The 15,852-nt window shown below is 47.3% G+C and overlaps 1 protein-coding gene across 3 annotated transcripts in view; it reads right to left on the minus strand.

Moving 5' to 3' along the window:
- MED16 (mediator complex subunit 16) overlaps positions 1-15,852 on the minus strand; it is a 37,651-nt gene that overhangs the window by 5,834 nt on the left and 15,965 nt on the right. For all 3 annotated transcript variants that reach the window (XM_072601329.1, XM_072601331.1, XM_072601330.1), the window contains 5 exons: positions 15,249-15,404; positions 11,238-11,449; positions 4,771-4,977; positions 2,051-2,261; positions 676-809 (listed from right to left, as the gene is read on the minus strand). In XM_072601329.1, coding sequence (XP_072457430.1) covers positions 676-809; positions 2,051-2,261; positions 4,771-4,977; positions 11,238-11,449; positions 15,249-15,404 — 920 coding nt within the window. The remainder of the gene's footprint in view (positions 1-675; positions 810-2,050; positions 2,262-4,770; positions 4,978-11,237; positions 11,450-15,248; positions 15,405-15,852) is intronic.

Raw genomic sequence — 15,852 nt, forward strand, 5'->3', positions numbered from 1 at the left:
ACACACCAGATTATTTCTAGCTGCTCTTTTTGTAGTGGCAAGGACCTGTAAGCTAAGGGGGGAGGGGGTCCCCAACAAGTGGGGAATGGCTGAAGAAGATATGGTTCATGAATGTGTAGGAATACTACTACTGTTCCATAGGAAATACAAAAGGGATGATGTCCAAGAAACCTGGCAAGACCTGTGTGAACTGATGCGGAGTGGAGTAAGCAGAACCAGGACAACGTATAGAATAACAACATTGTAAGGACTCTGATCTATGCAATGACCAGCCATGATTCCAGAGCACAGATAACGCAGTGTGACACCCACCTCCTGACAAGGGGGATGGACTCAAGGTGCAGGACAAAACACTTTTTTTGGACATGACAATGTGGAAATGTGTTTTGCTTACTTATTCATATTTGTGACAAGGGTTTTCTTTTTCTTTTTTCAACTGGGCGAGGGAAGGTAGGAAGGAGAAAAAATAAATTCTTGTTAACTAGAAAAAAATTTTTTCAAAGAAAATAGATGTGAAGAAGCTTTATAAGCATAAAGCACTGACAAAACGTCCTATGCCACTGGGAGGGTAAAAGCCTCCGACACAGGAGGAAGGCAAGAGAAGGAGACCTAGCTCGGCCAGCCTCCTAACTTTCTGCCTGGTCTGGCAGAGGACAGGGGAGGCCAAATCCTCACCTGGTTGGGCAGGCTGGCCAAAAGGTAGAGCACAAAGTCTCCCACCCACTGGATGAGCTGCTGCAGGGACTGCAGGGTCGTCATCTCTAATACAAACTCTTCTGTCTTCAGGTTGATCATCACCTTGTCAATATCTACAATAGAAACAAGGTGCACAGGTTCAAATCATGGAAATCATGGCATGTCAGAAGGGGAATTGCCCTTAGAACATAAAAGGGCAGACCTGGAAGGGCCCTGAGAACATAGAGCCTAACCTGCCAGACCCCCCAAGTCCTTCAGAGGTCATCTGGTTTGTCTCTGCTCGAGCATGGCTTCCTCTGGGGAGTCAGTTTTTGCAGATGCTCATTACTGATGTGACAGAACCAGCTCCTACTAACTGACACATCTCCTCTTTTTGCCTGTCTTAGTGTACTGGCTGTGAGGCCACTTTCTGGTCTACCATGAAGACATCCTGACTAGGTTTGGAGTGAGTTCCCTAACTCCTCTTTGCCAATCTCAACCTGGAGGGAGGAAGGGCTGAGACAGGCTACATGGCCCATAAAGTGTTATCCCATCAATGAGAGGCAGTGTAATGTGAAAGAACTCTGGAAGGCAGCGGATTGGCAGGATGACAAAAACTGGATAAGGGGTAGTGCAGGAGGGGGCAGTGGGAAAACAGGCAATTAATATATTGCTGGTGGAACTATGAGCCAATCTGACTGTTCTGGAAAACAAATTCAGAATTAGGTGAGAAAAACGAACATATGGTTCATCCCCTTTGACTCAGCAATTCCACTACTAGACTCACAAACACATGGCCCCATCTATACCAAACTATCCACAGCAGCCCTGTCTGGGATGGCACAGAACTAGAAACACAGTGAGCGTCCACTGCCTGGGCAATGGCTGAACAAACTCTGCTATGTGAAGGTAACAGCACTGCTGTGCAATAAGAAAAAACGAATGTAAGGAAGGTAGAGAAATGCAGGAAGTCTTTTACGAACTGACCCTGAGTAAAGTTGTGAGAACAGCACACAACAACGAAAATAACGCGCATGAAAAGAAGCCACATTCTGACTCAATGTAAAGACCAGCAGTGATCCAGAAGAAAAGAGGAGGAATCCCTCTCTCTTCTTAGTTGAGAGGTGGGAGACTGTGGGTGCAGAATGCTGCATACAGATGTGGTTCAGATGTGGTTATTGAAATGACTGCATTTTTTGCTTAGCTATTTTTCCTTGTCAAAAGGGAGAATTCAATGTGAAAAAATCAACGTACAGTCACAAGATGATTTGTGATTTATAAATGTCTAAAGCACTATACCCATTCTAATAATCACAGTTCTCCTGGGAAGGACACAGAGAACGAGGTGAGGAAGGGTAGCCAGCATGAGCCCTACCTACGTCGGTGATCTTGGTGCAGATTTCAGTCAGCCGGTCTCCAGGACTCTTGTCTGGAGTGTTCAGGAAGTGAGGACGGAGCAGCGACTTCAAGGTTGAGCTGATGGCGATCAGGAAGAGCTTGGCATGGTAATCACAGACCCGGGCCACAGTGCAGGAGGAGAGCTTACACAGGGAAGCTTTCATGGCCACAATCCGAGTGGACAGCACCTGGCCAACAGAGGCACACCAAGAATGTTGTAGCACAAGACTGAGAAGGGTTTAAGTGAGCTGAGTGGCAGGACCAGAAGCAGGGCCTGGGCCTCCTGACTCTTCCTTAATCAAGGGCTCATTCCACTATATTAAAAATGCCCGCTAACCAAGCAGCTAGACCAGCCCTGATGACTACAGAAAGTGACTCGAACTGAAGGCCTCCACGCCTTTAAACAGACCCAGGAGGAAAGGCCCCCCCCACTGTGGGTGCTCCTGGAGACTTCAGCATTCCCTTTATTTCTGGATGATGGAATGCCTCTCTTCCCTCAAAGCCCAACTTCTATGCCCCCTCCTCCATGAAGCCTTCCCTGACACCACCCCCTCTCCCTTCAAATATTTCCCATTAATCATTATTAATTATTCCTGCTTATCAGCGTTATCTATGTACATTGTCCTTAGCACAGTATTACAAAAGGAAACCAATTCTATTGAATTAAAGATGCTGGCTCTTAATGTTTACAGAAACTAGGTGTCAGATGACTAGACCAGCCACCTTGCCCAGGTCCCTCAGCAATCTAGTCAGAAAGCAGGAGGAATGACTGTTAGCCTGGGGTAGGGCAAAGGGAGTAAATGGTGAAAAACTCACTCAGCCTGACAAGGTTCTACTAATTCCAATTTCCTCTGAAAGGACTGAGAAAGAAGTCCAGTGACGAGCTTTTTATAGTTCCTCGAAACAGCGTCTATATTAAAATAACTGACAATTTGCTCTCCTGAAGATACCACCCCTTCACCAAGGCCAGGCCCCAAATGGTGACTCTGCAGAGAGTATAATCATGTTGTTTAAGGATCTTCCCAACAGCCCCCTGCCCACAGGGATCTCTCCCACATCAGCATGCATGGCAACTTAGAATTCCTTTGTGCAATGCTCATAGGGTAACAAGGCATATAGACTTGTAGACATGGCTTGTCTTTTCTACTAGACTGCAAGCTGTGTCTTATTTACTTCTCTATCTCCCTGCTCCACAAGCAGAAATGCGCACCATGTGCCACACACAGCAGGTACTGAGCCCCCATCAGTGGTGTTCCGGCCACTTCTCCTCAGCAGAGAACAATGGGAAGAGATTTGAGTTAATCACACAATTAGAAGATGTGGGCTCAAGCCCCTGCTCTGCCTCACCAACTAACCTTGGGCAAGTCTGTTCTCCTCTCTGTCCCTCAGTTTCTTCCTATGTAAAATGGAAATCCCTTCTTCAAAGGAGTTCAGAGTAATGCAAATGGGAAAGGATTCCCAAAGTTGATTCCTGCCAACATCCCAAGCAGGTGGTTCCTAAGTTTCCATCAAGAAAATCTGGGCATGACCAAGATCCTTTCCAGCTCTGAAATTCTATGAAATGATTACAACTTCCCCATTAGAAGAATTTGTTTGTGCAAACTAATCTCTGGCTTCTTTGCTTCCTAACGACCCACCCCAGTGATGTCCAGCCTGAGTCACACTGTCACAAGATCCTTCTAGAAAAACCAGTCCCCAGATGAAGTGATGAAATTCCCAAAACATCACTGTCATAGGCAGGTCACTAAAAAAATCCAGCACCCCCTACACTAGAGTAGTGAATATCCTTACCATTCCATCAACCTACACAGAATGTATAATAGATGAGCTGGAAAGAAACTCAGCGGTCATCCAGACCCCAGGGAGACTTCAGGGATCCACAAACTTGGATGGGAAAAAAATGACATATTTAATTCAACAGAACTGGTTTTCTTTTGTAATACTATGTATTTTATCTCAGGTATTAAAAACAAGCAAAACATGATTCTGAGGCAACCAGATGACACAGTGGATATAACAAGGACCCTGAAGTCAGAAAGACCTGAATTCAAATCCAGTCTAGACACTTACTAGCTGTGTGACCCTGGGCAAGTCACTTAACCCCAACTGCCTCAGAAACAACCCCCCAACCCTGTCCCATCATGGCTCTGAGATTCAGGGTCCACAGGCTTCACTTAGCTGCCAAGTGGGCCCAGGACACAAAAGAAGCCCTGTAATCCAAGACCCTCTGTTTCAAAGAGGAGAAAACTGAGGCCCAGAGAAGCCAAACACTTTGATCCCAGGTCACCTGGCTACTTAATGGAGGAGTCAGGATAAAACCATCTAATAGGATAACTATGCCTGAAACAACCCATATTAGACACGAAGTGCCATGCACATTGGTAAGACCATGGGCACTAAGGTGTGACAAAGGGGCAGTTTTGCAGAGTGGGTCAACGCCTTAATTTTCCATACTGCACTCTTGGTGTATAAACCTGGAGCTCTAGCCTCCCAGGTCAGTGTTCTAACCACCATCCTCCAAAGCCAATCTCAGGAGGGTGAGCTGGGTGATCAGCAGAGTACTGCAGGAGGTCTGCCAGAATCTGGACCCCTCCTGGAGCCTAAGAGCTGGAAACAAGGTGGACAGCTCACCTGAGGAGCTGGCCTGCACCCTGCCTCCCAACGCCCAGGCCAGGGGAGCCCCTCCCAAGTGCTCACCTGCTGCAGTGCCGCATTCTGACGCATGTACTCTTCATGGAGCTTTTCCACCAGGTTCTGCACCATGTTGGGCTGCACATGCAGCAGGATGTCCCACCAGTCATAGCCCGTCACCATGCAATACTCCAGCAAGAAGAGCAGATGACGCAGGGACATGTTCATGTCCAAGGCATGGCCCATGGAGGGCGAGATGCGGAGCATGCTCAGCTAACAGGAGAAGACAAAACCCATTGTTAGAGCCTTTAAAGAACCTCCTGATGTTCACGCAGCATCATCTGGGCCGTGTGGAAGCAGAAGAGGCACATACCTCAGAACAGTCAGAAGGCTTCATCTGAATCCTGGTCTCTATGCTCAACAGCCCTGGTTTAATTTCAACAAACCTGTTTCTTTACCCATAATATGGGCATAACATGACTTACACTAATGCACCTCACAGTTCTGAGCAAAGTGTTCTGTGGATTTTAAGCGCTGCAGAGAACATCCTGCCATACGCTTATGCATTTGCATGTTGCTGTCCCCACTCACTGGATGGTGAACCCCTCCAGGGCAGGGACCATCCTTTGCCCTCCTCTGTCTTCCCAGGGCTGAGCACAGTGTCCACCACCATGGTAGGTGCTTTATAAATATTTGTTGACTTGACTTAGCTTGGCAGTAAAGTACAAAGATGATCACAATTTTATGAGATAGGATCAGAGGCATTCAGTTACTTGTCCAAAGTCACACAGAAAGTGAAGGATGACCCTGAGATACAAGGCCCTCCCTTAACAGTTAAAGAGTTCAGTTAGATCTTCCTTTAGAGCAAGGAAAGAGAACTAAGACTTTTGAGAAAGACTTTCCAGATACGAAAAGGGGATTTCCACATTATCCCTCAGTTTAACAAAATATTTAATATTAAACCATTTGGGTCCCTCTGGGCCCTGAGTACCCCAAGGAGTCAGTTTCACTTCCATGGTGCCCTCTTTGATTGTCTACAGATAACAAAACTACTCTTTGCAGAATCTGAGCATGGCAAACCTGGCAGAGGTTGGGGGGGGGTGGGGCGATTGGGCCAGCACAACCAGCAATAAGCACCTCCTCTCCAATAACTCAGAGACTAATGACGTCCTCCGAAGGTGGGAAGGCAGTTACCTCTGGGCAACTCAAACAGCAGTGCAGTTAGCCACAATCTGCCAGGCTCCTGTTTCCAGCCTTTGGGGTCAAACTAAACAACATGATCCTCCCTGCAAATGGCCTGAGACTAATGTGCTCCCCACACCAAGGTATTCTTTCATCCCAGCTTCTGCAACAGTTCCCCTCATGACATGGTGGCCTGTCTTTACCATTCACTGTCATCACCCTAATCTCGCTCCTTCTGAGACAGTGCCCCCCCAAACTGAGTGCAGTGATCCAGAAGGGGGTGTGAGCAGGCCAAAGGCAGCAGGACCATCACACCATCCTCATTCCAGACACTTCAGTAAGACTGTATTCACGAGGCATGGTATACATGGCAAGGAGATCTAAAAAGTAGCAGGGGTCACACAAGTTAGGCACTTACTGGGGTAGGACACCACAGATGGAGACCAGATCAGAAGAGTTAAAGAAGCCTGGATTCTCTCAGCCATATCTGCACTGTTAAAGAGGAGGTGCTCATGTCTTATCAGAGCAGAACTAGTGGCCTCCATGGTGCTGCACAAGACAATCTAAGCACCACCACAAAGCAGGAAGAGCAGAGGCTTGCCATCCACTCAGCAAGGAACACAAAGGATGGTCTACAATGCCTGTCTAGGGAACCATCCTGGCAAAGCAAGAGCTACAGAGAAAGGTGGCAGTGAAAGGAACTATCGAGGCTGTCTAGCACAGGACAGGTGATGGTGGCCCAGAAGGCAAACAACTAATGCACCACTAGACCAACCCAAACGGAACCACAAGCCTCTGTTAAGGACCAGGCAACTAATAGTGAGGCAATTTGGAATGAGACAAAAGTCGCAAGTGATAGGATGAGAGCAACACTTGGGGTCAACTTCACTGTTCAGGGGAACAGAAGATCATAGACTTAGAAATAGAAGGGACCTCATAGATCATTTGATCCAGCCAGTCACAGACACTAATGGGAAGAGCTGTCTTCATGATGAGCAGTGATAAATCTGTACGTGAATGGAAGAAGAGTGGTTCTCAGGCCTCCCTGGGAAGTAGGCTGCCCACTAACCTCTAAAAATGCTGCTGAGCCTCATGGAGGAAGAGGAGAACTGCTGCCCTCCTGGTGACCTGTTGAGGACATGGCTCTACCAAAGCCCAGGATCTCTGGACATTTATGTAAGTCCTTAGGGAAAGGCCCAGAGGAGTAACATCCCAAAGGGTAGAAGGAAATAGCAAAATCTGTCAGCAATGGAAAAGTTGAGGATATTTCCAGTAAGGGGAAAACAGGATCAGAAATGACTCTAAGGAGGAAATCATCCAAAGGTAAGCCGCCTAAAGAGACTAATACCAAAGTACAACGACTTCCCTAACAAACTCTCATTTAACAAGAGCCCTGTACAGGAGATGGAAGTGAGGAGGAACAAGTCAAGAAGGCAGGCCCTGCAGAAGCTGTATCAGGAGACAAGGCCAGAGGGGTGAGGCCAGAGGAGAATGTGAAGGAAAAAAAGGAGGGGGCTTTGGAGCCAAGGTGTGGACAAAGAAGCATCAAAAAGGAATGAACTGACAACAGAGGGCAGCCACAGCCTCGCTGTCTGGCTTTTCTTTTCTTTCTATTCTTTTCCACAAGTACCCTGGTAGCTCAGCAGAGGGAGCACCTGACCTGCACTCAAGAAGGCCCAGGTTCAAACCCCTCCTCAGGCACTTACTGTAACCGTGCACAAGTCACTTTGTTTCTCTCTGCCCCAGCTTTCTCACCTGTTGTGAAAATGGGAATAATAACAGCACCTCCCTCCCAGGGCTGTAGTGAGCATCAGACAAGATATTTGGGAAGTGCTTTGCAAACCTTGGAGCACTGTATATGAATGGTAACTATTCCTCTTCTCCTCCAGAAAATGATCTTTGGGAAGGAGACAACATAATGGGTTGGCAGGGACTAGGACCCCCGGTGAGTACAGAGACAGCAAACTTTATCCACGTTTTCTGAGCTGGTCAGAAAGCTCCAGGGCTGCTAGCTGCCTCTGATTTCTTAATGTTACCAGACTTAGCTAAACCCCATCTTAAAGGACTGGAAAAAATGGCCACGTGTGACTGGTGAGACAGTCAGGGACCTTCTAAAAGTCTTTGAGAATTGCAGAGGTGCCGCAGGACCAGGAGACGGCAAACACTGTCACTGTTTTGCAAAAGGGTGGGGGAAGGGGAGTCTACAGCCCATAAACCAGAGGGCTAGACTCTGCTCCCAGCAAGCTCTAGAGCACAGCATTAAGGGGAATGGCTTATGAGCATGCAGAAGAAAAGCACTGATCACAGACAACCAGCATGGCTTCATCAAGAAAGGGCTCATGTCAGGCTAGACACAATTCCCTTTTTGATACAAGAGATCAGGGGAACACTGCAGACAGAATATACCTAGATTTCAGCAAAACATTAGACACAGTCTTCGTGATGTTGGCTTTGAGGATGGCCCCTAGTGCGGTGACTCAGAGAGCCGTCCTCAGTCCTGCTCTGTTCACTTTGTATGTCAATGACTCGCATGAAGCAACACGAGACTTGAAAGACCAGACAGTCTGCTTGTTAGATGAGCACCCACCACAAAGCTGGGAGGAAGTGTTAACATGGACCTCAGAGCCCAGACCCAAAAAACACTAGTGCAAGGGGCTGAAGCAAAGAAGGTGGAGCTCTAAGAATCAGTTTCACAAAGTATGGGGGAGATATGGCCAGGTGCCACCGTTATTATGAAAAGGGACTAAGGGATTAGGCGGACTGCAAGCTCTTCATTAGTCAATAGCGTAAAATTGGTAACTAGAGAACACGGCAGGGGAAGATGAAGAAAATGGGGAGGTTATGTTCTCCCTTGGGCCACTCTGAGAACCTCTTAACTGGGCTCCCTTCTCCCAGTCTCTTTCCTCTCCAGTCCATCCTTCTCATGACCCAAATAACGTCTGAGGCTGAGGCCCTTCCCATAACACTTCCCTGCTCAATAACCTCCAACCTTGATTCACCTACTCTGCCAACCTTATGTCATCCTTCGACCAAAATGAGCTATAATTAAAAATAACAATAGCATTTACGTAGCATTTCAAGGTTTGCAAAGCACTTTGTTTTCTCACTCGATTTTCACAATTCATGACAATCCCGGCAGGCAGATGTGATTATTATTCCTATTCTACAGAAGGGGAAACTGAGGTGAAGAGAGGTAAAGTAATGTGCTTCACAAAGCTAGAAAGTGGCTGGGGAAAGATCTGAACTCAAGTCTTTCTGCCTCCATCCCGATGCCACTCAGATGTTCATATAGGTCACTACCTTCCTGTCTGCCTCTCCCTCCCCTCTGTCACTCTGATCTTGTCCCACAGCACAGTGAAGACTTCCCTTAGCCCTCCGGGCCTGGCCTCTCCGTGTCTCCTGCATCAGTCTTAAATGTGCACATAGATGTTATATCTCTGTGTAGTTTTTGTCTTTTTATCCTCTGCGATCTCCCCCAATCTAGCAGGTATTTCGCTTGTTTGCACACAGTTCTTTGCATGTTGTCTCCCCATTAGACTGAGCTCCCTGAGGGCAGGGCCTTTCTTCTGCCTTTCTTTGTATCCCCAAGTCTTCACACAGTGCCTGGTATGTAGTAGGCACTTAATAAATGCTTCCTGACTTTGTATGCCCAGCATATAATAGGCACTCAATAAATGTTTCCTGAATTTGCTGAATAACTGCAGAGAATGATATAGCTGCCCCCCGCCCCCAAAGCCAGGACGTGAAAACAGAATTAGGTCTTTTCTGCTTAGTTCCTGACAGTGAAACCAGGATCAAGGGAGGGTCAGAAAGTGAATTTTATCATCATACTAGGACCTGAGGTTTTCCAAAGGAGAGTGGCTTATGTCCCAGGAGGGAGATGTTTACCCCTCACTGGAGCTCTGGCTGGGGCCGTTGTCAGAGGGACTCTTGATCAGGGGATGAAATAAGAGGGCTCCAGTGGAAGTGCCTTCCAGTCTTTGATTCCTGTAAGCCCGAACCTCTCCATCTTGACGCAATGTGGGAGACTTAGAGAGAAGGGCTGGGTTGAATAATTTAAACCTAACCTGAAGACGACCCTGGTTAAGTTTAAGGGCTGTCACCAGAAGCTCAAATAAGCCAAAATAGGTCAGCAGAGGGCAAGGCCTCCACTTTGCAGACATGAAATAAATATACTTGAGAGAGAGACAGAGATTGAGAGAGACAGAGAGAGAGAACAAGCAGTTTTATCCTTTAGACAGTAAATGCAGAGCCTATGGCTGAGCTGGAGGTATGTGGGAGTCAGGAGAGGCTGTGTAAGGCCCAGCCCTGCCAGCTCAGAGACATAAGCCCAGCCTACCAGGCCTCCCAGTGAGGCTTTGGGAGAGGGAAGGTGACATGTCAGTGCCATGGCCTTTCCAGCCTCCAAACTCCCTTCTCGTATATTGTCTTCCGGGTTCCGAGAACCAGCCCTTGCAGCTTCATGGTTTGTCTGCCTCACTGCCAATCTGGCTTAGTTATTTGGTTTAAACAAGGGCCCCTCCCAACCTGACCCAGTTTCCTGGGCCCCGCTCCCCGTTCCCAGTGGAATGTGCCTAATCCCTGGACTTGTTCCACCTGTCTGGGCAGAACTAGACAATGAGCCCCGCTAACCTGTTGGGACTTTTATCCTACTTCCCTTTTTTGTTTAGGGTTTTACTGCTGTGTTGTTTTAATTCACTACTCATTGATACCACTTCTCGGAAAGTGGGCGGGTACCTAAATAAACTTAATTCCCCGAAACCTCGCTTCTGAGTCATTACTAGGAAAGTAAGCAATTTAATCCCACCCCTCAACAAATAAGGAAGGAATGGGTGTGGTGTAATTGAAAGAGCACGGGCTTAGCACTTGTCAGAAGACTTGGATTCTAATCCTAATGGCTCACTCTGAGTCTCAGTTTCTTCATCCATAAAATGGGAGGTTGGGGGGAGCAGATTAGCTTCAAGGTCTGTCCTTTCCAGCTCAGATAGTCTGTCTTCCAGGGGCCCTTTCAAAACAATCTATTAATCACTGGATACTGTCCTTATGGAGAGCTAGGTGGTACAGTAAACAGAGCCCTGGGCCTGAAGTGGGGAAGACCTGAATTCAAATCTGGCTTCACACTTATTTGTAAAGCACTTAGCCTAGTGCCTGGCACACAGCAGGCATTTAATAAATGCTTGCTTCCATCCTTTCCTCAGATATGGTCCTCATACTCTAGTCATGCAGTGAGAGAGTCCTTCCTATAGGATCTACAGATTCTAAGAGTCACCCTACAAGGTTCTGTGGGAAAGCCAGATCTGAGGAGGCAGATTCTCTACTAAAGCAGGCCTTACTGGACAGGAAGCAATTACCTTTCCATGGTTATCGATGCCTACAAGAGCCAGCGAGGTCCAGGAGAGCTGCATAGCTTTGAAGTGGATGGAGGGGCCAGCGGTGCGCTGCCTTTTGATGGCTTGTTCGTCCACTGGGCGCTGAGTCGAGGAGCCATAGAACATGGCCATGGTCTGCAGGGAGAGTCGGTGGACAATGTGGACGCTGCCATCGTGAAAGGCCAGTGCCAGACCTGGGAGCAGGAGAAACAACCAGGGTCACAGAACCAAACAAGAAAGATGAGGAAGGCCCTTGAATCTGATCCAGATGAGGAAACTGAGGCCCAAAAGAAGCAGTAACTTGCCAAAAGTCACCCACACAGCAGTTTCATGGTAGAGCTGAGGTTAGAATGAAGACCCAAAGCTCAGGGGCAGTATCCTCATGGCACCATATGGCCCCCGCCAGGAGGTGGCATGTGAGGCTCTATCTTCCTCCCCAAGGGGAACAAGACCTCAGTAAAGTTCCTAAAACTAATGTTTACTGACATGCTGCCTGATGACCACATGCATACGTAAATACACATATATATATATGTAAGATCACAAGCACACAGAAGGGCCCTTAGGGACCATCCAGTCTAATCCATCACTTTATAAGTATTTTGCAGGTCACTTAAAAATCTCTTCACTTGCTCTGTAATTCCCAGAGACAACCTATTATTATTGAATAGGCCAGATGTGGAGAGGTGATCAAAACTGAAATGACTCAACACACATATCTACGGCAGGGGGAGGGGGACCGAGGAAATCTGGCTCACTGATGCATACGCTGTGCCCCAAAGACACATGATGTTCACTCCTGCCTTCTCCCCTCTCTAAATGACAGCTGTCCTGCAAGGGTCGGCTCAGTCCCACTTCCTCAAACCCTAGTGACGTGGTGGAGCTGGGCCTCACACAGGTCATCCACTCCCTTGGGGAGTCCCTCTGGCCTCCTAGAATTACTTAAGGACTTTGGGCACAAAAGTCTTCACTTCATGCTCATATTATTACCCCCTGGAGAGGAGGAGCAGTGTCTTCTACATCAACGTGTCCCCCTAGCACCCAGTGCACAGTCATTAAATTCACTTGAATTCACTTGCTTACTACAGGCAAGGCTCTGCACAAGGTAGGGGTGGGGGAAGACGTTATGAGACCCAGTCCCTGTGCACAAAGACCTGTGGGACCTTGGGCATCATTTTACTTTTGTGGGCCTCAGTTTCCTCATCTGTTAAAAATGAGGGAGTAGGGCTGGGTGGCTCACAGCTCTAAATCTGTGACCTTAGGACCTCATACTCAACTGCCAGGGGAAGAGGAAGAAATACTATATTTGCTCGGATAAGTAAATACAAGGTAATTTGAGGAGGGTGAGAATACTACCTAGATCAGAGCCCTTAACCTGGAGACCCTGAACTTGTTCTTTTACTATCTTGGTGACTTCTTATTTCAACAGAATTGATGTCTTTCGTAATCCTTTGTATTTTATTTTATTCATTCAGAAATACAGTTGTGAGAAAGCCAAAGGGGCCCAAGACACAAAGAAGGGGAAGAAGGCCTGACCTGGAGGATCAGGAAATGATCTTCCTAAGAGATGACCCCACCCTGAGCCTTGAAGGAAGTTAATACAAGGCAGAGGATTTTGTTCCAGAAATGGGGGACAGGAAGACAGCAGGAGGAGACAGCCAACAGGCCAGTCTGGATGGAATGTGTCCAGTGTGCAGAGCAGTGGGCTGAAGGAAGTCTGGAGAAGGAGGATAGAGACCTGCTGGAAAAGGGTTTAAATGCCAAGCTGAGCTATTTCTATTTCTACTTTTATCCTAGGGGCAATAGTGAGCCAGTGATGCCTCCTGACCCCAAAGGAGCTGACATGGCCATGTCTGTACTCCAGAAAGTCAAGGGACTACCGGGATGTGAGAACTTCTGACTCTCAATGTCATGTCAGCCCTGTCAAAAGTCTGAAGAAGCCTCCCTCTCCAATTCAGTCTCCATGTAGCTGCCCAAAGGATCTTAGGGAGAGCCTGGTAAAACTCCCTTCCCCCATTCATTTTAGAGATGAGGAAACTGAGACCCAGAGAGGCTCACTGTGTAATTTGTCTAGAGTCACACTGTGCCAACATTCAAATCCATTGCTCCCCACGTGCACGCATGCACACACGCATGCGCGCACACACACACACACACACACATTGTGCTCCTTTTTGAAATACAAGTGTGACTGCATGAACTTCTGAACTCTAAAATCCTATGATCCTATAATCTCTCCATGCCTTAGTAGACGGTCTTCTTTTTCTTAACCTTTCTCTCCCCATCATATTCCTTCCCTGGGTCCCTCTGAACAGGAGAAAAAAGAAAAGTGGTCTTTCTAATAAGCTCCTGTGGCTGAATCTGAATCCTCTGCATTTGTGAGAATGGTCCTCAGAAAAAACTACAATCCATCCTTTGTCTAGGAGAGGCAATGCCAAGGAAAAGGACCAGGAGCCCAGGTTCACTTCAAACCATGCCATGAGATAACAGAGCAGATCCTCTCTAGAGACCATTAAATCTGTGGGATGCCAGAGGACAAGACAAGGATCTGTGCAGCGGGGGAGATGGGGAGTTACAAGGAGGCAGACTGGGGCCACTCTGGGAAGTGTCAGCATCAGCCAAGAACAGAACTAGCCAGCCTGACTGACAAAGAGAGCTGGGCCCAGCTGCCAAGTGCCTTGCAGGGTGGTGTCTGAAACTCCTCTATGAATGCTGTGGCACCTCTGAGTGCCTCAGGCCTGAGAGGACAGACCCTACAGCCCTAGAATTCAGGGAAAACTTGACCTCCCCTTCATGGTCACGTTTCCTGTTCTTTTTTCTTCTTATTGCTACCTCTTGTGTCTACTTAAGTTTCACTGCCAAACGTTTCCTTCCTTCCCCACCAGTGAAGCATCTCTCAAAACAGGGAATTAAAAAAAAAAAAAAAGGCAGCTTGGCAAAGTCAACTATCAATCAACCGAGTCAGAGAGCATTTAGGTCCTTTCCCAGCCTCTTCCTGGGCTGCCAATGACAAAAATACCAAGAGTAAGTGCTGGACAAACCAGTCCCTTCCCCTCCCTGGCCACCTATCTCTAACTCTGAGGGGCCATATGCACACCTCACACTTGGCCCAGAGAAGCCCCAGACACAACCTCTGGAAAGGGGAAGTCTGACTAGCCCTGATACTCCAAGCCTCAGGCGCAGCCTCCTATTCTCCCAACAAGGATTTCTTTCTCTTTTGCTCTTGTGGCTCCATCCACACTCAGAATTTTATCTGGTTCTTAGGAGTAGGTTCCGGATGCAGTAGGTGTGGGGTCATAAGAGCACCAAACTGGTGGTTAGAAGACCTGGGCTAGAATCTCATCTCGGCTTTTAGCTGGTTGTGACTTTGAGCAAGGCATTTCCATTCTCTGGGTCTCAATTTCCTCATCTAGAAAAAGACGGGTTAGGGCTCTAAGGTCCCTTTGCTCTAAAACCTATGACCTCACAAACCACTGAACTACACTGACTTTTCTCCTCTATGAAATCGGTATAATAATACTACAGTGTTGCTCATCTCACAGAGCTATTACAGAGATCAAATGTAACATGCTTCATTTTCCCTGAAAAGTGTTATTTAAGGGTCAGCTATTATGTTTAATCCAGGCCCTAAAACTTCTTCTGGTAACACAGGCTCTACTAGATGTGTCCTCAACCCCTCTGGCAGTCTGGTAAAACTCACAGATACCTTCTCAGAAGAAGAGCTAGAAATAACTGAAGGAAATGATAAATTTAAATTAGAGATTAGGGAAAATAAAGATACCATGTATTATTCCCCCATCCAAATTTACAGACCTCTGAAATCCACCCATAGACCCTGTAGGTATTAGTGACTCTCAGGTTAAGAATGCCTGCCTGAGAATCACTATGGATGCCCGTAGCACCCTCTCAAATGACCCTTCGTGTACCACCCCAGGTGTGTGCGAATGTGAATGTGTTTATATAAAATCCACAGCAGCTTGGCTGATGCCATACCTAATCCAGGGCAGAATTTGGTGTCACTTGCTACTTTCAGGTCAGTGTTGGTGAGCGAGATGGGTAACTTGGGCAGGGCCACGGCAGACACCCGGTCCAGATCATTGGTCGCTGAAAGAATCCGCCACTTGAGGATCATCGGCTGTTTATCTCCAACTTAAAATACAGCATCGTAAAGAAGAAAACAAACAAAACACTTGAGGCAGTGGCAGGAGTCGTGTGTTATTTAATGGAATTGAAGCTAAAAGACCTTTCTCTGGGCTCTTTTCTATCAGTGACTCTAAAAAGGGAACAGCAGACCAGGGAGCACCTAAGAACTGATGAATTATCCTGAAGCTGGGAAATGTCATTAAGGAAGCAAAGTGTGTCCTCTTTCCCATTTAATTACACTGCATTCCATGGAGGGGGGAGCACAGAGCGCCAGCCCACCGCCTCTTCAGGACATCTGGAGAGTCACGAGTGCCTGGCTCAGAACATCCATTACCACTAAATGGAAAGCAGCCTCTTTAGTTTGATGTTTACATCTGTGCCTTCCAAAACACACCAAAGTACTGCTCAGGTTTGGGGGTGGGAAGCAAAAGGGAAGAAAAAGGATGTGGGATCG

Source organism: Notamacropus eugenii, chromosome 4 (genome assembly GCF_028372415.1).
Source record: "Notamacropus eugenii isolate mMacEug1 chromosome 4, mMacEug1.pri_v2, whole genome shotgun sequence".
In the NCBI taxonomy this organism is placed as follows: Eukaryota; Metazoa; Chordata; class Mammalia; order Diprotodontia; family Macropodidae; genus Notamacropus; species Notamacropus eugenii.